The sequence below is a fragment of the Sceloporus undulatus genome, chromosome 1, assembly GCF_019175285.1.
Source record: "Sceloporus undulatus isolate JIND9_A2432 ecotype Alabama chromosome 1, SceUnd_v1.1, whole genome shotgun sequence".
NCBI lineage: Eukaryota > Metazoa > Chordata > Lepidosauria > Squamata > Phrynosomatidae > Sceloporus > Sceloporus undulatus.
Window position 1 is genome coordinate 151,746,559 of NC_056522.1, and position 22,134 is coordinate 151,768,692.

The 22,134-nt window shown below is 37.0% G+C and overlaps 1 protein-coding gene across 4 annotated transcripts in view; it reads right to left on the reverse strand.

The window, feature by feature from the left end:
• The window catches only part of WDR35 (WD repeat domain 35), a 53,188-nt gene that overhangs the window by 17,646 nt on the left and 13,408 nt on the right, over window positions 1–22,134 (reverse strand). The window contains exons 3-17 of one of the 4 annotated variants that reach the window (XM_042446259.1): window positions 21,437–21,508; window positions 19,080–19,172; window positions 17,817–17,945; window positions 15,444–15,574; window positions 13,024–13,189; window positions 12,724–12,869; window positions 11,677–11,802; window positions 10,181–10,366; window positions 9,146–9,178; window positions 7,024–7,084; window positions 4,442–4,586; window positions 3,352–3,421; window positions 3,136–3,189; window positions 1,710–1,819; window positions 717–927 (exon numbers count right to left, since the gene is read on the reverse strand). In XM_042446259.1, coding sequence (XP_042302193.1) covers window positions 717–927; window positions 1,710–1,819; window positions 3,136–3,189; window positions 3,352–3,421; window positions 4,442–4,586; window positions 7,024–7,084; window positions 9,146–9,178; window positions 10,181–10,366; window positions 11,677–11,802; window positions 12,724–12,869; window positions 13,024–13,189; window positions 15,444–15,574; window positions 17,817–17,945; window positions 19,080–19,172; window positions 21,437–21,508 — 1,733 coding nt within the window. The remainder of the gene's footprint in view (window positions 1–716; window positions 928–1,709; window positions 1,820–3,135; window positions 3,190–3,351; window positions 3,422–4,441; window positions 4,587–7,023; window positions 7,085–9,145; window positions 9,179–10,180; window positions 10,367–11,676; window positions 11,803–12,723; window positions 12,870–13,023; window positions 13,190–15,443; window positions 15,575–17,816; window positions 17,946–19,079; window positions 19,173–21,436; window positions 21,509–22,134) is intronic. The other 3 variants (XM_042446260.1, XM_042446257.1, XM_042446258.1) reach the window with 3 other exon arrangements.

Here is a 22,134-nt window from a genome sequence, read left to right on the forward strand (position 1 = left end):
GTCTTTGTTAGAGAACTACAGAAAGAAACTGCAGATTTCCAAAACCATCATCCTATGTTACTGTGTTTTTTACATCTGTAACTTAAATGCTCGAGAGACGACAAAGAAAGTAACTTGACCCTCTATATCTTTGCACTTTGAAAGAAGCAAGGCAGAGAGACAGAGAGAGAGAGTGTGTACACAAGAGACAGGGAACAAGCAAGCAAGCACAGGCACTTCATTTAGACCTTTGTAACTAAGGGCCTGAACAGACAGGCCAAAAGAAACCTGCTTCGGGTCACTTTGGAGGTATGCTGTTTAAATGACACATGCATCTTAAGAGGCCAGAAGCTGTGGTCCAGTCCTTAGGACTGGAGCGTGGCTTTGGCATGGCTTCCAGCATCTTAGGACACATGCATCATTTAAACAGCATACCTCCAAAATGACTCGAAGCAGCTTTATTTTGGCCTGTCTGTTTGAAACAATATTTCTAAGTTGCTTCTCTCTACTCCTCTTATGCCTGAAGAAAAGGGCTGTTGTGGTATTAATCTTTGTTAGCTATTCTGAGAATCTTTTTCTGATGAAGAATGCTGTGTGTATGTCTAAGCAGATACACATATTCGGTTGTCATTTGCCTTCTTTCCCACCCTGCTACTAAAAGATACAGAGAATAGTGACAGAGTCCATCTTTTAGTCCAGCTAAAATACTCTTTATAGTTATTGCTTATTGCTCTTACCTCAGGATCCAGGTTTCTGAACACATACATTCTTGTTTTCTCCATCATAGCAAATAGGTCCGGATTATCTTTGGCCCATTTCATATCCCAAACATCTTTGCGTTCCAGTTTGAGTTGTTCACCTATCACTTGGCTTCCTGAAGCATCTGTTACTCGAGTCTCCAAGTCAAAGAAAATCAGCATTCCTAACATGTTTATGATAGCAAGACGACTAGAAACAGAGTAAAAGAAGAAGGATAAACACACACACACAAGGCAGGAGAGCAGTTCTATTAAAACTGTGCTACACATTAAAAATAAAATAACATACTGTGAAGACCTTTCTCAAAATTTCACCAACAGTTTTACAAGCAGTACTTGGGCTTCCTTTGTAAAGTTGGTGTCAAAAGGAGCAGTACTTATCCCAACTTCCATCGTTCCCCATCACCACCTACAACTTCTCCCCTGATTATTGTTCCATTCCCCATTTGCCTAATACATATTAAATCCTCAGTACAATATAATGTTGTCTGTTCTTAACTGCCTTCAAATCAGCTCTGACTCATGGTGACCTGTAGATGAGACATCTCCAAGACTGCCTATCCCTCCTGTAGATTCTGATCCATGACTGTCCTGACTGAATCTAGCCATTTGGCATTTGGTCTTCCTCTTTTTCTGTAACCGTCTATCTTACCTAGCATTATTGTATTTTCTAATGCCTTCTCATGATGTGAACGAAGTATGGCAGCCTCAGTTTCATCATCTTGGCTTCCAGGAGAGTTCACACTTGATTTGTTTTAAGTTATTTGTCTTTTTGGCTGCCCATGGTATCACACTTGCTCAGCCTGAGAGGAAAGCAATTCCAAACCCCCTTTGAACAAATCTTTCCAAGAAAACCCCAATTTGGGGTTGCCATAAGTTGAAAATTATTTGATGCATGCAACAACAACTAAAAGTGCCTCAATTTATAAGATCTGTCAATCAAAATTGAGAAGCTATTTTATCATGCCTTACCTGGATGTGCAATTCAGGGACAGTTGATAAGGTCGACAGTTTAGAAGATACTTTCGAATTAAGCCAACATTAGGAAGCCTGTAACTCTGAATGGTGCCAGATTCTCGTCCCTAGAAAACAAACAACTTTTTCATTGAGGCAGTGAGAGCATTCTTCCCTTCCTAATAGCAAATGTTTAAGACAATGTTCTTTATAGGTTAGGCTAATAAAAATGACTTCTAACAGGAAGAACCAGAAGAGGTAAGGAAAGCACATCAACTTGGGCATTTATATTGGTTTTGATGAAGTGGTATACTGTAGTGAAATTAGAGACTTTTGATTTGCTTGCTGTATGCTGCAAAATGAGAAGAGAAAGGACTGTGGGTGTTGACAGAAGACTTGTGTATATTTCAGCTTCTTACTCTTAGATGTGATGGCCTGATTGTGTCAATAATTCTCTCTATAGGGCTTCCACTATGACCTCCATGTGAATGGAAATGATTTATAGTTCTACCTCTGAATTTCTGAACTGCATTTTTCTGCACTAGGAGAAAGATGTGTAAGACTAGACATTTATGTGGCTAAAGCACCGGACTGAACGATGTGTCACTTTCTCCAGGTTAATGATCCCATGCCTGATTATTTGTTGTCTTGCTGCTTGATATCGGTTTAACAGACAAAATGAACTCAGTTGAAATCCCAAACTGTCTTACTTTAATGTTTCCAAAACTACCATCTGTTTTCATTGCATATCACGATTTCACTGGCATCTTTTCCACTGCAGAATGTCATCCCACTCATTTTCTTCTTTATATATAATTGTACAAAGTCATGTGACCATTACCTTTTCTGCCCACAGATATAGTACTGATTCAAATATGGTACCAAAATATTATTATCCTATTATATTTGACTACTCTGACTTTCTGCTTTCAGATACTATGTTCAAAACTGCTCTGATCACAATCCGTACTAAACCTTACATAGCAATATGTAGTGAATGGAACACTCCATTGCTTATACATGTATTACTTACAGAAACATAAAGAAATTACTGCTCTGGAACCAGTGAAGCAATAGTAGTGGCAGGATGATGGGGAATATTTTTGAAAAACAGGTTTTTTTATAGTTCTGAGAGTGATAAGAAAAAGAAAAGGAGATATTGTCTACTGAGAGAAATGGCTGCAGCAGCAGGAATGCCTGCTAGACAGGACTGTTAGACATAGGTATTCCTTACGACATGCACTGCTCTGCTGTTGTTCCATCAAGGAAACAGAGCCAGAAGCCATATGACATTACACTCTGATATTGTTGAGAACACTTGGTGTCTTACATGTCACTGGAATATCATCTAACTATAAATCTGACTTATGTGAATAAAGAAAGTCACTGTGCTTCAAAAGCATAATAAAAATATTGCAAAATATATTTCATTTTTGGTACTTACAATAATAAGTATCTTATCAGATGCTGTTATTGTACAGATTGGATCCCTTGTTCCCTGAAAACACGTAAATGACATTAGTTTAATCACCAAAATTAGTCACCTCCTCCAATACAATTGCAGAGCAAAACCACTAGCAAAATACACATTCCAAAGTGAAAGCAGTCCTTAAAATATATTTATTGTTACATCAAAGTATAGTATAATTCCAGAGCTTACTTGTAGGACTTTAGCATAGTCAAGGATTCCATCACCTGCTCCAGAAGGGCTATCATCTACATGATAAATCCTGAAAGAAAACAAATAAATATTGCAGCCAAAGACGAATGGAAGTATTACCTGCTGTTCTGAAAAGAAATAATATCATCTGACTGGAAGAAATTTTTAAAGCAAAGCAGTTTTGAGCTGCAAGTATTATTCTTTAAACTAGTATCTTTTTTCTAAAAAGGTGTAATCTAACATAACTTGATTTATGGAAGAAAAATTATTCTGGTCTCTCCTTCCCATTGCAATTACTAGAAGGAAAAATATGGGGTGAATTTCCTTCCATGAATTTCTTTACACTGACATATTTGATCCACTCCTCTTTCCACCACCACCCCACACCCTGAAACCTGACCCAGAAGTCTTGGAAAATATCTGTAGCTGGTTTTCAGACCTATGGGGGTGGGTGGGTAGAACGTTCTATCACCTTAGAAGTTGAGCAGTAGGATAATGTTAATTTTAGGTGGAGGGACAGTTCTTTTGGCAGAAAAGAAAAATTCAAATGACACTGACTGATTATAGGGGTGTGTGAAAATTGTGGCAGAAAAGTAGCATCATAAAAATTAATTGCCCCCATTTCTAGGAATGTGACTAATACTTGTGTTGTACTTCACAGGGAGAAGAGAGACATAATCTGCAGTCCAAAGTTCAAGAAGCCAAGGAATCAGTCAGTAACTGGGAAAACCAATACAGGGAAAGGGAGGCACAAAAGAGTAGCCATGATCCAGTTCTAAGTATCCATAAAGCAGGACACAGTCTCTGAGCTGGCCTGGATGTTCACGCCAGAGAGTGGGTTTCAAATGTTGCTTCTAGAGGCTCTTGAGTGTTTGGTGCCTTATCTTATCTAGGCAAGCTGATTATTAAGGGAAAATGGCAGAGGTAACACCAACTGAGCTGAAGGTGTGCTGAGCCCCTCTCCAAATATACTTGTACTGTTGCTATCCTGGAGGGAGGCATGACAACTTGTGCTTATAAACTAAATATTAAAGAGATTGGTAGGAACTAAGCAATTCAGGAAAAGAAACTACAAAGTCAGGAAACAAACCTCTCTTTGCCTTCTTTTCTAGTCCTTGCCACCTGGTTAATTTCCATTGCTGTGAGCTTCTTGTCTACACGATACTGCCAGATATAAAATGCTTCTTTTGAAGCTGCTATCACTTGGGTTTTATTCATCGTAACAAACAATGGTGCTATTATAAAATCCAAAAAATAAACACAGTTTGAACAGACCCATTAAATGGTTTGATATAAACTCATTTTGCATGGTGCAAGATGTCACTGGATCTCTTTATATCAGAGACATGCACACCTCATGTACCTGTTATGCCATTCACTTCAGTGCAAATATACCATCTTGCTTGCTTTTGTGTGGAATAGATCACTTAATTTTTAGATGCGAAGCTCTTGAAAGAAGGGAAAATTTATGCATCTTTCATAATTCTCAAGTCTGCAAACAGTTGCAATATCCCTGTATCGAACTATACGTTTCAAGAGCATTTTGTGGGATTAAAAAAATAAAACAAGCAAACAATCAACATACCCCAACAATCAGATTCTGAATTGTAATGATAAATAACACAAAAGGAATGTAAAGCTATATTAGAAGTGAAACAGAGAAAAGCCTTGTATACATCTTCACATGTTTATGTACAGGACTAATCTGGGGATGGCCACATTGTGTAAGCCCTGTCTCAAATGATGACATGTGCTTGTAGCTCCGTGGATTTCTGCACATTGAATATGAAGGTCTTTATAGGGCTCTGAAGATGGTTATAGAGCCACTGCTAGATTACGGTATGTTTGAGAGCATGTACCCACATTCTTGTTCCCAGTTTAGACCTACATGTGTGCATGTGGACACCTGCATAGGTCTATAGTGACCATGAGAAGTAATGCAGAATATTATGCAAGACTGATGTTAGAAAACCTATACTGCACACCTGGCTTAATTATCTTGTATTACTTCATTTCTTCTTTTGCTTCCACTCTCTTTATCTTTGGGTTAAAGACAAATAGTGTATAGTGGGACTAATGGTGTAATGTGTGACACATGAAGCCTTTTAAATTAAGGGTATACTGTACTACATTTCTTCTGCTATTACGAAAACAAACAACATACTAATCCCTGAATCTTTGAAGAGATGTTGATGGCTGCAGTGGGGAAGAGAGGACAGGAAACATTCTTTTTAAAAACTTCCTGCATTCCTGAAAATTCATGCGTCAAAATGTATATACCTCACACACAGATAGTTACCTTTAAAAAGTTGCTTATAATGTTGAATTTTGATATGAGTATTATTCTGTCCATTTAAATTATCCAGTTTGACATTCATTGTTACAAATTAATTTTAGAATGTATAGCAAGCATTTCTAATAATGGAAAATTATCTTAGTGGAAAATTTTGCATCTCTAGACTACTGTTTTTAAGCTATTGTGTATGAGTTAATGAAAGATAAGTGTAATGCTACAGTAATTAATAAGAAGCTTTGATATTTGAGTCCCTTTTTTGATCTGCTGTTAAGACTGATGGCCAGCTTTGGAACTGTCATGTATTTTGAAAATACATAACAATTTGGAACTGTCATGTATTTTGAAAACACTTTAATATCCACAGGAGATCAAATAACAAACCAGCTAGAGAACTCTGAAATCAAAACATCAAGAGGGAATTGTGTTTGTACTACCTAAAAAGCTCAGTTGCTAGAAGCAACTAGCATGTGAAATACATTTATATTCTTCCTATAGAAATGAGCAAATATTGGCTTTTAATGAGCCTGTATACAAGCGCATCATTAAAAATAATTGAGACTTGTGTTGGAAAGTCAGTTTGGGAATATGGCTCAAATACTTTTCTGGACTTTGGAAATAAGCAATTTTGAAAATTTAAACTACATGAATAAAATAGCCTTAAAATATTAGGGAAAGTTAGAAAGATTCCACATTGGTCTGGTAAGTATAGTTCTATGAGCTCTTTAAAAGATCAGCAAAAGTTAAGAACTCTGTATGCTTATATCACTGGCATATAAACAGATATTTTGGTACAGTTTAGGAACTAGGGGACTGAGCTGTGATCTAGAAGATCAAAGTTTCGTATCTCATCTCAGCCAGGGATTAATTAAACATGGGCAGCTTGTGCTCCGGATAGGAGAGGCTTCTCATGTTGAAATGGTGGCATGAAGCATCCCCTCCCTGACCAGTCTGCTGGTGCTCATTAAGCTAACTACCATCTCTTAGTCTCAGCCCTTCATTTTACAAAAGGGTTTAAAAATGTTGGTCTGTATTAAAGACTGTTGCAATAGTAGCATGTGGAATACTGTGATCAGGTATACGTAGCATCTTGAAGTACAAAGTATTATTCATTTGTTCATGCTGTTTTTTATATTTTCAGTAAAATAATTTATACTGAACATTTCTTACTACTTACTGGCATATACTGTGTCATTTTTTTAAAAGAACAAGTGGATTTAGCAGTCAATGACAGTTTATAATTTGAAAATGTTATAGGACATTCACAACAAAAACATTTTGACTACTCTGCAAAGTAACTGTTATTTGGCAGTTTGATCAGCCATTACAGTGCAAAATAATCTGAAAACAAAAAGCATAAAGAATGAACATATTCTTACCAATGTCAATATATTTTGGATCCAAAGGAGTACCAATGGAATTGCAAAGTACAAGGACGTACTATAGAAAAAATAAAAACACATATATTTGTCAAAAGGAACATCCAAAATGCTATATTGCAATCTAAAAACTCAACATATATGGATTAGGTAAGAAAATATGTCAGAGATTTAAAATTAGAAAACAAAATAATACAGTAGTTCTTATCTTTAGAAGCAGCAGCAGCAGGGAAACATCTTTCATTAGTAACAACATAGATACTGTATTCACCATGAGCAAGAAACCACTTCTTTTCATATTTTTTTTATACTTATGGGAAGACAAAGAATAAAGCAATGTGCTATTGAATGCTACCAAGCAACTTCATTTATACTACCTAATTGGGGGGGGGGGGAGAGGAAAGCCTTGGTGCTTTCATGGACAAAACAGTGCTATTGAGGAGGGAGAAACAAAAGAGGAATTGCACCAGAGCCAGGGCTGGTTAGAATCTGGAAATAAACTATGGGTTGTTTTTTCCATGACAATTTCAAGAATCCCCCTTGCTGGCTGGAGCGTTCTGGAATTAAAAGATTAAAGCTGTGATCTAAAAAACAGGTTTTTCCATACTCTAAGGCTGGTGTACTTTGACCCTACTGCACAGGAATGGGGTTTTTTGTTTTTTTTAGAAACATTACATTTTTGAATCTTCCTAAAGACCTTCTTGATGTCCTCTTGGACGTTAGGAACCGAAACTTCTCAGAAGCATTAGTTACAGACCTTCCCACAACTTCAAGAAGGAAGTTTATGAAACCAGGCCACCTTCTCTGCAGGTGGACTTCTGTCTCCTTGCAGAGGGAGAAGGGCTATTCAGTGAGCCCTTGGTCTAATAAAATGGTGCCCCCTCGTATAAAATGGCAAAACCAAGATTTGCTTTTGGGAAAATTATATATAGTGTCTATCCCATGGATAGGGAAGGCTAACTGTATTTCTCCCAGGAAGCACACTATTGTACACTTATATGGCAAGACTGAAGTAGACTTACCAATGGCACACATAGATTTTCAACTTGCAATACCTTCTTTCAAATGATCTGTATTTTACCATTAGATATCTGTACATTAACAATTCCTTTTACCATTAGATATCTGTACATTAACAATGCCTCATTTTTTTAAAAAAATGAAAAACAAATTGCTATTTAAATTGTTTAGAAAGAGGACGCCTTTCATTACATTTGAAAAATCCGGCATGGATTATTCTTCATATAAAGCATCAATTTTTAGTTCGCGTCCCAAGATATAGCTTGGCCAGTGTTACAAGAGAAATAAACAAGGACTGTGCATTAAAAAGGAGTAGAAACAAGAGGGGCATTTTCAAAGAGTAAGAAATAAATGTTTACCGGTAAGTCACAATATCACAATACTCAACTCACATGGGGTAAACACACACTGACCCTCCCCATTTAAAACTTTCTATGAGTCTGTTAAGGAACACGGACTCCCCTACCAATCTGCCAAGATGTAGAAATTTACTAGTGAGGGCCTTCTGTAGGTATTCCCATCAGCAGAAATAAAGCAGAGATTGATTAGGGAAAGCAGTGGCACTCTGTTGGTATTAGGCAAAAATCTTCCAATTTTCCTCGGCTTATATTTGCATTCTTTTAAAATGCTAATTTTATTGCATATCCTTGTATTTCTAAACACTATTATTGTTTGTATTTGCCTTGTTGTTTTATTATATGTGGTTGCTTATAATTTTTCCTGCAAATGACTCTGTGATATACATATTTTTGTGTTATGAAAGGTGGTTCTAAATAAAATTAAAATGTGTGCATGTGTGGACGCATGAATGAACTGTGAAAGAGTGGGATAGGCAACCCTCTTTTGCTCCTCATGTGAAAAGACATATTATTCCGCTCACGGAATCAAGCCAAATACTTCATTTATTTATAAATCTTTCTAGAAAGCTCAGATGTACTTTCTAGAGAGTAGCAGAGAATAAAGATGCAGTGAAATTACAACTAAATGAAACATTAGTAACAAACAGATGGCAATAAAACATAACATACACAAAAGGTAAATCAAACAGTATCATACCATGATCAAACCACTAGTTATGGGAACATTAAAATAAATGATTTACCATTGCGCCAATAGTTTCTGTCTCATGTTCCTCCTTTGCAAGCATTGTATAAGAGATATGGGAAAAATGAATCCACTCCAAACAAAATCACTACCAATTCAACTAAACATACACAATATCGAAAAGTAAGAGACAGGCTCCCAAGATATTAAGAGTGTTGAATGAAATGCTATCATTTCCTCATACTCCTTTTATTTAGTGACTGCATTACAGTGAGACTCTTTTGAAAATATTTCCTTGCTGTATCCAATTTAATAACAAAAAATCGTGTTCTGGGCATCAAGAGATGTCGTGTTCCTTAGAATTAACTTCTTTATGTCACTATATGCAGAAATAAAGAAAAGGTTCCCCAGCCCTGCTTGATAATAGTCATAATAATGTATCCTATCCCAACAGAGAGGGCCTTCTTAGTGGCTGCTTCCAGGTTTTAGAACTCCCTCCTTAGGGAGGCTAGGATGCCTCACTCCTTGTTGGATTTTCTCCAGTAAGTCAAAGCATTTTTATGCCATCAGGCTTTTAGAAAAGGACTGGGATAGGCTCTTAATAGTGTCCTGTGCTATTTACCTGGTTTGTATATAGTCATGTAATTAATTTTAATAGCTTTTTTAACTTTATAAATTCTTTAAGTGTTATAATATTTTTCAATTATACTTTTGCATAGTTTTTAATAAGTTATAAGCTGCCTTGAATACAATTCTTGGAAAAAAGCAGGATATGAAATAATGATAATAATATTAATAATAAGTAGAAGCAGTAGCAGATTATACTGTATAAGCGAACTGGCAAACCATCTGCCCGAGGCTAGATTTGGCCTACAGCACACTTGGTTCTACTTTTGGCCTCTTGTCTTCACACTACAGGTACCCTATCCTCATCTGCAAGCCTGAGGGAAGTGAGCCTGAGGAAGTCAATGGAAGTGTTTTCTGTGATGCAAATGAATCTATTTTGAGGGAACCTTTTATAATAACTACTAAGGTCAACGAGAAATTCCATTTCATAATTCAGAGTGCTTCAGATAAAGATAGCCCGTTATACCTGAAGTTGATTTTCATCTGCTTTAGTTGCCAAAATGCAGAAGTCTCCACAGGTTGTTATGGAGATCAGACTCTTGACAAATTTCAAATACTTTTCATTGTTTTTTATATCCCAGAAGACCACACAGTATTCTGGACGATCAGGTCGGGTATATGCATAGACCACAGTATTAGTGCAGTAACCCCACTGTAACAAAATAATTAAAGAAAGAAAGAAACAAATCTTAATGGTATAGAGTAACTTACAGAAAACATACTCCACAGACTAAGCACTCATAAACATCAGTCATGATTTTAGGAGAAAAAGTGATTATGTATTGCTCCTATGAATCTGTGAGAGAATACAGTTGTCTTTGCATTGTGCTGCAGAAAACATGTCTAGGCATCAGCCTGGCTTTCTTGGAGCGTAAGAGTGGCATCCACAACAGTTTCACAACCAATCTGTAGCAGGTCTCCACTGAATGAGGCATCACACTGTGGAGACAGCAGGGCAAAAATACAATAGTAACTGAGAAGCATTGCCTCCTAGAGTTCAAACAAATTCTGATCTGCTGGGAGGAGGTTCACAGCCACTGTGCCACCTGTCAAAGTTATCTCCACATTCAAAAGGGAAAATATAGCAGGAGCGCCAGCTATGCCAACCAAAAACTCCTCAAGGGATCTCAGGAAAGCACCTGAATCCACAGATCTCTAGAAGATCATTCGGATTGGTCCACCACACCTCAAATCATTGGCTAAAGTTATTTCATCATGGACCATCTTAGCATTAAACAACCATTAGCAAATGTACTAGTAGGGCAATTTGGATCTCTCACAGTCAGGGGGTTGGATCTGAAAGGGGGATAGGCTTTACATTTCTGGGTTCCCTTTCCTATTACCTGAATATTCTACTCCCTCCCCACCATACCTCTCCATATCCAACTTGTCTTAAGTATGGGCAGTCCTCCCTTATTCAAGCTGTTATAACCCTAGATTCCTAGGCACTTAGCAAAATCAACAGTTTTCTTATTAAATACTGCAATTGTGTGCTCTCTCTGTATCCACACATACATATACATGCACAAACTGTATTATGTATATATGTAACAGTTAAAAGCATCAGCAGTGGAACACAAAAGGAGGATAAGGAATTCCTTGTGACAAAAATGTTGTTTGGTATATATACTACTATTGAAAGCTACACAGACATACAATCTTTCTTGAAAACATTTTTACTGTTTTAAATGATCCAGGATGATGGAAATCAAACTGGAACCATAGCTGTCACCTAGTCCTTTCCAGCTCCTATCAATCTCTTGCGACCTTCACATTGCTCTTTCTTATAAAAGACTTTTCTACAAGCCTGCATCACCTTTCAAAATAGAAACTATTCTTTTGACTTGTTTCATATTCAAGAGGTAATATTCTTTTTGATATCAGCACTTCAGGCTTTTCACAGAGTTAGCAACTACACTTTAGGTATTCCACCAATAGAAACTGTTTTCCATAGTTACTCACCTTATAGTCTGGTCTAATATTTGCAAAATAAATACATTGATCAACAGCTAGTCCTATTTTTAGGCCTCCTCCTTCCCAAGAGAGAGCTGCTATTTGTTTGCCTGGAACCTTTAGTGTACGCAAATGCTGGAATGACATCATATAGTTATTGGTTATAAACTATTAGTCATTTGCAACTCAGGAATTACTGAATATAGTACATTCAATGTAACATGCAGGTATGACTCAAAGAAAGTAAACTTGGGAAGGTTTGTGTCCTCCTGAAAATGTAATAAAAGGATTTGGGAAAAGTCTTATGATTGTATTTTCCTTCTCATATTTCACAAAATTACATTTTTGAATAATTTTTCCAGTCACAGGTAGTAAATCATTTCATAATTGGTTACTATCTAAGTCATTCTTACACTGTAACACCTGCCATTTAAAATGAATGCATCACTTCAGGTAAAGCAAAGATACATTTTATTTTGACATTGCTGGGTTTTTTCTTCACCACTCATCTTGAAATCCCAAAGTAACACAAAGGAGATACTACTATTGGAATCACATATCTGGTTGTAGAAAAGCTGGTGGTGTGACACTGACATGCTAAGATGAAAATAAAATTCATATCTAACAAGGATAAGCAAAGCAATATTTGAACTACTAGATCTAAAGAGAACCTTTTGGAGAGGTTTCTAGTCACTTATGATGTTTTCCACTATCATGTACTGAACTGTATTACAAACATAACAAAAATATACATCTTAACAGCAAGGTCACATTTTAAATTTTCCTAGGCTGACACCTACCTTTTGTGCTGGCCTATAACTCCAATCACCTCCAGCCCAAGATGCTATTTACATAGGACACTAGCTACGTATACCTCTTGGAGTACTACTCACACTTCCATCCCAATGAGAGCGTAACCTAGAAAATACCCAAAATGTCTTTCGGAAAAGCTTGTCTGCTACTATCACTGCTGAACTTTGGTTTCAGTCAAAAATCTTTATTTGGGTCAACCACTGTACAGAGGGTCAATCAGAAAAACAAAAGATATGACTTTACCTCACCAAATGGAGAGTAGAACTGCACAACATTTATATCTTTCTCTTGTGTGGCGTTCTTCTGGAAGCCTGCAATAGCCAGCACATTTCCACAGTGGTTCCACTGGACACTCACAACATTCAGTGCACCATCGATCAAGACGGGATCTAGTTGTTAAAATATATATTTGGTAAGTTTCATGACATGGAGAACACACACAGATACTTGACTGAATAATGGCTTCATACATCAGCTCTGTACAGAACTTTCAAGCAATTGAATGTATGGCTTTCTTTAGAGGCATTCCAAGGTGGTGCTTACTTTGATCATTCTCATGTCTCATTATTTGGCATCTTCCATTGTCAAAACAAATAGCAAGACAAGGACAATCTTGTTCAACGTAGCCCTCTGTTCCAGGATACCACTGTATTCCAGCAATGCTGAATGCTCCAGTTACATTCACCAAACAGTTCATTTTCATTTTCATCTAAAATAATAATTTAATATATATAGGTAAAATGAGCATAACAAATCTATCACACAAGTGATTCAAACATGTTTTTACTGATCCTCTTCATGTTCATTTGAAAGGAAAACCCCTTCTGTTAAATGAAATTTACTCCCAAATAATGCAATACGTTCAAATGTAGATGAGACAGTGTCTGCTTAAATTAAATAAGATGTTCTTTAAAAGTCAATTATATCATAGTTTTCTGCTTACGGGGGAGCTAAGTATGGAATGCTTTTGTAACAAAAGTACTATGAGAAAAAAATGAAAAATCTGCCTACACACATTGGCTGCAATCCACAAATCAATTAAGCATGGTATGTGCATGCAATACAATTTAATGTATTTAAATTTAAATCAGTTAAATCACCTTCACCATTTGCTGTAATAGCTGCTTCTGCATTTACTCTGATAACCACACTTAACTTGATAATGTCTTCACTTCCTATGGTGACTGCAGAACAGTTTTGTTAGTGTGTGTGAGGATGTGCCTTCAAGTCACTTGTTGACTTACGGTGACTCCATGGATTTCATAGGGTTTTCTTAAGTAAGGAATACTCAAGAGGTGGTTTTGCCAGTTTCTTCCTCTGAAATATAGCCCATGCTACCTGGTATTCATTGGTGGCCTCCCATCCAAGTACCAATCAAGTTTGACCCTGCTTAGCTTCTACAATCAGACAAGCTCTAGTGCTTTTAAGGCATTTAGGGCATAAGTTTAAGGCAAGTTAGGAAATGGAAAATGGCTCACATATAATAATATACTAAAGAAGGATCAATTAGGAAATCTGGAACTAAAATCAAGGGAAGATCTAAATAAAGAATGTTATAATATCCAGTGGTTTAATTTTTACCAACTAAAACAAAGATATCTAGAAGATATAAGAACAATAGGGATTGAAGATAATCCAAATGAACTGGACAAACTATTTTGGCAATCTGATAAGAAAAAAATATCCAAACTTTACAAATTACTATTAAATAGGAACCTAGAATAAGAGGCCATGAAAGAGTATATGGTCAAATGGGCGTTGCAACCTGGGATGCAAAATTGAAATTGAAGAATGGCAAAATGCTTGGAATAGAAAAAACAAATTTATGGTCGCGCAGTATTTAAAAAATCATATGAAAATAATGAATAGATGGTATTATACCCCATGGAAAATTAAAAATATATACAAATCAACACAGGGTAAATGCTGGAGATGCGATAGTGAAAAGGGAACCATTTTTTCATATCTGGTGGCGTTGTGAGGTAATACAAAAATTCTGGAAGCTAGTACATGAGTCAATTCAGCAAATATTTGGAATAAAATTCCCTATGAATCCCAAATTGTACTTATTAAATATGATATTGGTTTTAAAATCTCAAAACGAAGGTCAATATTGGAGAATGATATTATATTTCGCGACAGCAGCCAGAACAGAAATAGCAAAATTGTGGAAATCAGATGCAATCCCAATTTTGGGTAAACTGGATGCAGAAAATTAATGAATACAGGGAATTAGGCAGACTATCTTATAATGTTCAAGACTGTAATATGACTAAAAGGGAAGACGATTGGAAAAAGGTTTTAATCAGGTGAGAAAAGGAATGGGATCTGAACCTAAACCTTATTGAGGCATGACTTCTCTTTTGATTGGATAATAATATAATGAAGATACAGTACTAAGCTTCTCCTTTATTCTGTCTGTTTATATTTTTGGTGAATGCAGGGGAGTAGAAGAAATAATGAGTCTCCTGCTTAAGATACAGTAAGACAGGATAGGAACCGAGAATTGGAGAGTTATATATGTATTATACTTTAATAAGATAGATGGGAAAATTGGTAGCTTTCGATGAACAGTTGTATCTTGCTTTATCTATGTCTGTTAGCTTAATATGTAGTTGTTTAATACAGATCGGAGAGTAAGGGTCTTTTATTTTAGAAGAAAAGTGAGTTCTTTGAAATTTTAAGAAGACAAGGAAGAATCGATATGGGTCTATCAAGATAAGAAGACTTTAAAGAGCAGTAATTTATCTTGTATAAAAAGAAAACAAATAACAATACAAGATAATAAAGAATATATTGGTAAGACATTTAGGCACAGTGTTGTCATTGCAGAATAAAAAATATCAACAACTTCAGGTTACAGCAGTGAAGATCATGCAGAAATATACCTAACTGTGAACAACTGGGCAGGGAACCACACAAGACTATGCAGTAGAGTACATTGCCCAGATCTCTGAACTTACCATAAAAGTCCCATGCTTGTCATAGATGTGTATTTCTCCATTTGCCATTCCAAATAGTAGAGTTCTGCCATCTGGAGACCATGCAACATGATGGAGTTGCACTTTCAGATCTTTTCCCCAAATCCGATTCCCTTTCAACAGAGAATATGTTTACTACAACCCACAATTAAGAATAAAGCTTTACATCACTTAGAATAATGCAGGAAGTTTAGTGCAACAGTTGGGCAGCAGCAGCAGCAGTATGTGTGTGTGTGTGAGAGAGAGAGCGAGCGAGCAGGGATGTAGCCAAAGGGGGGGGGGGTCCTTGGGGTCCAGACCCCCCCCTTTCATTAGAAAAATGAATGGTGTGTGCTGCTGTGCCGCCGCACCTAAGCCCCATTATAATGGTGGCACTTAGTCTGGATCCCCCCTTTCTAAAATCCTGGTTACGTCCCTGGTGTGTGTGTGTGAGAGAGAGATTGGCAGAGGATCTTTCAGAGACAATGGCAATGGCATAGCTAACACTTGTTAGTACTGCACAAAACCAGGCATGGTAAACCCCTTTTGAATGACTTTTACCATGAAAACCCTATGATGAGATAATCCAAAATGAAACAAAACTTAGTGCCAAAAAATGAATCTCGCAGGTTGGATGGCTCTACTGGTGTAGAGAAGAGGACAACTGTGGCTGATGATGAAACTGGGCTCAAGTTGAAAGCATGTTCACCTGTGCTCAGTGGTGAAAGAAAAGTTTAAAGCTGCACACACATAGGAATATGGAATGTGAGAAGCATGAATCAGGTAGACAAAAACAAGAAATAAAATGTATAAACATTGCAATACTTGCAGTGAAATGGACTGGAATGGGACATTTTTACTCATACAATTATTCGTTATAATATAGTGAGGAGAGACTTAGTAAAAGCAATCAAAGGCTATAATGCAAAGTCTGATCAAATCATCTCAATAAGACTTCAGGGAAAACCCTTCAATATAACAGAAAAGACTACATGTTTGTGCTCCAACTACAGAGACAGAAGAGGAAGAAACAGAAAGATTCTATTCCAGAGTCCAGGAGGAAACTGATCATACACCAGAACAGGCCTTCTTGTTAATCATAGCATAGGCCATGTCAAGGGTATGCAAAAGTAGGAAAAAGAGCAAAATCAAAGATTATAAGAAAATTAGGCCTAGGATCAAAAAATGGAATTTGCAAGGCTACATTCTTCATGCAACCAAACAAGCAACTGTATACATGGATATCACCAGATGGCCAATACAGAAATCAAATAGACTATATAATTGAAAGCAGGAGGTGGAGAAGTTCTATTTTCTCTACAACAACAGTACCAGGAGCATATTGTGGCAGAGACCATGAATTGCTGATATAAAAGAGTGAAAATACAATCTGGAGAACATCACTGTAGAATTTAAAGATAATGTAAAAAATAGATTTGCACTATTAAGCCTAACTGACCAAGAGCCAGAAGAACAAAACATCTCTTCCACAAGATCTAAGGAATTAAAAGGATTGTTCTCTTTTAGCAAGAATTTGGATGCTATGGGACAAGCATTAAAGGAAGAACTATGTGAAGTGGAAGCTGCACTCAGGGCACTTGGGAGAAATAAATGGTCAGGAAAAGATTACATACTAATAAAGCTGCTTCAGGCTACAGAGACAGAATCTACTCTAGTTCTAATTAAAATCGGTCAACAAATATGGAAAACGAAACAATGGCACACAGATTGGAAATGCTCAATATATGTAGCAATTCTCAAGAAAGAGGACACCAGGGATAGAAGTAAGCATTGCATTAATCTCCCATGTAAGCAATGCGAGGCACAAAAATCTACAACTTTGGCCTGTTACAGACAGCCAAAATAAAGCTGCTTCGAGTCACAGTGGAGGGTAAGGTGTTTCAATGATGCATGCGTCCTAAGAGTCCAGAAAGCCACACCAAAGCCACGCTCCAAGCTGGAGCTGGCTGTTGCGACTTCGGGACTCTTAGGACGCATGCATCATGTGAAACACCATACCTCCACTGTGATCGAAGCAGCTTTATTTTGGCTGTCGGTAACAGGCCAAAGACTTTTACCATCTAGGGACTACGAAATGTGGTGAGGATAATTCTAAATGTACTCAGCATGAACATTCCTCCTTCACTTCTTCCTGCTCAACAATGAAGACCGGAGGGAGGGAGGTATAACAGGCCTTGCTTTGTTTCCAGAAGTTCTCTGAATACATGGTGAACATGGGGGAGAAAGATTCAAGAGTCTTTTCTTTCATGAATCGGGTCTAATACTTTTAAAGCAGTGTATGTGCTAACATAAAGCTTAATACATTAGCAACAACAGCAGCAGCAATATAAGCAACACAATATAAGCTAACCTTACCATCTACAAGAACCAACATTACGGCACCATCTTCATATATAATGCAGATCTTCTGTCCATCGCATTCCATCTCCATACTTCGAACAACAGATTTATTTCTATTGTTGATCATCTCTTCTACCAAGCACCTGAAGTCAAGAATGTAAATTCAGCCAAACTTGAACATGGATATTCACCTTAATTAATTGTGTTGGAACATAACTAATATTTGAGTAAAAGTTACTGGTATTTGGGTTGGATTAAGAGTTCTGTTTGGTACTATGACGTCTGAAACACTACAGGTTGACAAGTGGTAGAAGGAGAGCGATGACCTTCTTTTCCACATCAGAAGATTCTGTTATATTTTGAATCATTCCCTTGTGGAAAGTTTAGCTGAATCCATGCAAGTTTACTCCTACGTACTGATGTGATCTGAAAACCATCAAAACAATTAAAAATGCTTAAGAGGTATTCTATGGGATCCACCTACACACACAGTTCACTAACAGTGGGCCTGAACAGACAGGCCAAAATAAAGTTGCTTTGGGTCACTTTGGAGGTATTTTGTTTAAAAATACACACATCTTAAGAGGCCAGAAGCTTTGCCAAAGCTGGCTCTATGTACTTAGACTGCTTTGGTGTGGCTTCCGGCCTCTTAGGACGCATGCACAATTTAAACAGTATACCTCCAAAGTGACCCAAAGCAGCTTTATTTGGCCTTGTCTGTTTGGGCCCTCATATTCTTTTATCTGGGCTAGTCCATGTCACTAAATCTCTGCATTACACATAGAAAATAGGCAACCTCTTTAGCTTAGCTAGGTTGTATAGGTAAGACATGGGACAGAATGATTCTAAACAAGGATTCAGATACAGTCATCCCTGCTCCAAGACAAATGAGTCGAGAGCTGTGACAAATTATATAACAGTTCCCTCTGACTATGAAAATTATATTAACGGTGAGTGCTGCTCAGCTATATAACTAATGCGTATTTTTCTATATTGGGTGTATCTTATCTTTGATATTTTATGTTTTATCTACTCCGTTAATAACATAAAAACTGCTGACGTAGTGTCTTAGCTCTAGCTTTGACTCAGCAGTGGTTATGACAAAGAATGGCCGTAAAACATTTTACAGTTTAGGTAAATCTATTAGCATAAACATCGAAAAAGCATTTAAAAACATAAATATCCTACTTAGAGCTTTCAACCTCCAATTAAAGTCTAACAAAACATAGTACAAATCTCAAAGAAACTGAAAATAGTCTCTCTTAAGCAAATTTCTTACTTTATACATCATCCAGACAATGATAAGACCATGCTCATCACTGCTGGTTAATTTTTGATACTGTTCATTCCATGTCACTACTTGCACAGCACCTAGAAATGCAGAATCTTAACTGTTGGATCAACAATGACAAATTAATTACATGGTGCCTCGGTTACGAAAATTATTCGTTCCGCGGCCGCTTTCGTAACCCGAAAAGCCTTCGTAAGCCGAATTGCCATAGGCGCTAATGGGAAAAGCCGCATTCCGTGCGAAAAGCCGAAAAAAGCACCAAAAGTTTTTTCGTAACCCGAAAAAACATTCGTAACCCGGAACATAATTCCCTATGGGATTTTTTCGTATCCCGAAAATTTCGTAAGCTGGTATTTCGTATCCCGGTACCACTGTATATCTAATTAAAAGTCTCAAAATTTTTGAAAATATTAAAAGCAAGCACACACACATACAATACTATAGTGGAATCTGAACTCATACATAAAAACAAAAAACATAAAAAATAAATAAAGGGTTGGATCCAATGGTACTATTTTATTATGGGAAGAGTGTCTTCAGTTCATTGGCCAAAACAGATGGGCCAAAAAGCGGCTTCTAATTGCTTTGGGGATGCGTGTTCAGATTGTGCACACCCCTGAAGTGGCTAGAAGTTGTTCTGAGGCCCCAAGCGGCTTAGCCACAGGAAAAAGGGCATTTAATTCCGCCCTGAAGCAATCGTTTAGACCACACGACGGCCCACTTTGAGTGATTTCAGGTGGTTACTCTGCCTTGGCTGGACTGCAGCCAGAGGCTTCCCTTGCCACCATCCTTCGGCCCACGGTAGGCTCCCATATAAGAAGCGGGGGAAGAACACAATATTTTTTTTTATTCTCTACATTCCTGCAGTTGTCCATTTGGTTTGGAGAAGCTTGTTTTAGAAGCTGCAAGTTGAATTGGCCAAACTTTTCTCTTCTTTCCATTTGACAGAGTTTCCAATGAAACATAACTATTGATTCAATCCTAGGTGTACCGTGTATCAGTAATTTACACAGTATCTATTTTTCCCAGTAAATACTTTTAGCATTCCTCAAGAAGTATTTTGATTTCTATACGTAATGAAGTACACTGCTCCCCGGGTTACGAAATTAACTTCCGCGGCCGCTTTCGTAACCCGAAAACGCCTTCGTAAGCCGAATTGCCATAGGCGCTAATGGGAAAAGCCGCGTTTCGTGCGAAAAAGCGCCGAAAAGCAACCAAAATTTTCTTCGTAACCCGAAAAAAATTTGTAACTTGGAACAATTATTCCAATGGGATTTTTTCGTATCCCGGAAATTTCGTAACCTGGGTATTTCGTATCGATCCCGAGGTACCAGTGTACTTTGCTGCACATTTTCACCAAATTCCTTCAGTCACCTTTTACATACAATTATGATTATTTCCAAATACTCCTCTACAAAGTCTCCTCTTCTTGAATATGGTATGGAGGTAATTCCAGGCTCTCAAAGGTTATGGAAGTGGAAATGTAAACTTTGCCCTGTTTTACTGGTAAGGCTTTTGAGTATAGCACCAGAGACAGACTGTGTGTTTCTTATTCAAGAACCATTTGAATTAGTTTTGGAGAGGCTTACAACCAGAAGGATGGTCATCAAATAACCAGCTGCCCATAGTAATTCAAGGCATTATTTCAAGATATTGATTATCAAAGTACACTTTTGTTTAACATTTGTTAAGATTTCAATAGTTTACTATATTTACAGCCCCCAAAGCCTCTTTTATTTTAGGACAACAGAATCAAATATATGGACTGTAAATATAGTTTATTATTGCTGCAGCTCTGAGAATTTGCACTTTTTGTTTTATAAATATCTCTAATACTTTCTGACATTAAAAAGCATTGACATACTTTTTGTTTTGTTTTTATTAAACTGATTTATTTAATAAACTGTTGAACAGAGGTACAATGGCAACAACAACAAAAACCCAACACAAAACTCCAGGCATATCGATCACCTTTATCACATGTGCCATGAAACACCACATTTTGAAGTACAAACATGTTATTTAGATGGGACAAGGAAACAAGAAAAGGTCATCACTGAAACACTCAGCAGGCAGCAGCAAATACTAAACCACAGTGAACTGAAATAATTGTTTTCTGCACAATTACATGCTAGAGGAAAACAAGTATTTCAATAATAATACATATCTAAACTATTTCCTTTTTAAAAAACCTCTTTTCACATATAGAACAATTTTCTAATCATAAAATAAGAATAATTTCTCAATAAAATCATAGCAGTTCCTGAGCATTTTATTCCAAAGGACATTTTATACTTGTCAAAAATGTATGAGCTCTAAAATATAGGTCTATAGAAATGCTTACCAGTGTGTCCGTCAAGTGACTGATTCATTGAGAGATTGCTAGGTACTGCAAGTCCCTTTAATTTGCCGTCATCTTTAAAAAATAAAGTTTAAACATGATTTTAAGACATAGCTTGGTACAGTAAAGTGCTCTTCCATAGGCATAAGAAACTCCCTCCTCTGTCTGCACCCCAGTCAACATACTTCACAACATTCCTACGCTTAGGAACAGGGGCTGCAAAGAAAACAGGAAGGTGGGAAAATCCTAAATTCACTAAAAGAAAGAAAATTAGAATCTAACCTAAAATCAAAACTAGTGTATTGAGAAAGCAACTGTCACTTCCTTTTCCATTCTCCTGAGTAGCTATTCTACGAGTCTCTTACCCCTGTGAGGATAGTGTCATTATATGGATTTCTCAGTAAGCAACTTTGAAATTGATTGAATCTGGGTGGTGTCAGGAGTTTTAGTTTAGGAGTGACGATAAAGTTCTTGTCTGGATTCCTCAGTGGTGAATCCTCTAAGACTATTTTACACCTAGCCAGAAAACAATACAGTAGTTATTAATCCCAGGGCTTTATATTCTTTCTATGGTAACTGAAGAATTAAAGTTTGTGTGCACACCAGCCACCATCATTCAGAATAGTAATGATTGCCATCTCCAGCTGATGGGAAATCTGCATATTCTGATGAGCAATGTGGCAAGGGATGGCACAGGTTGG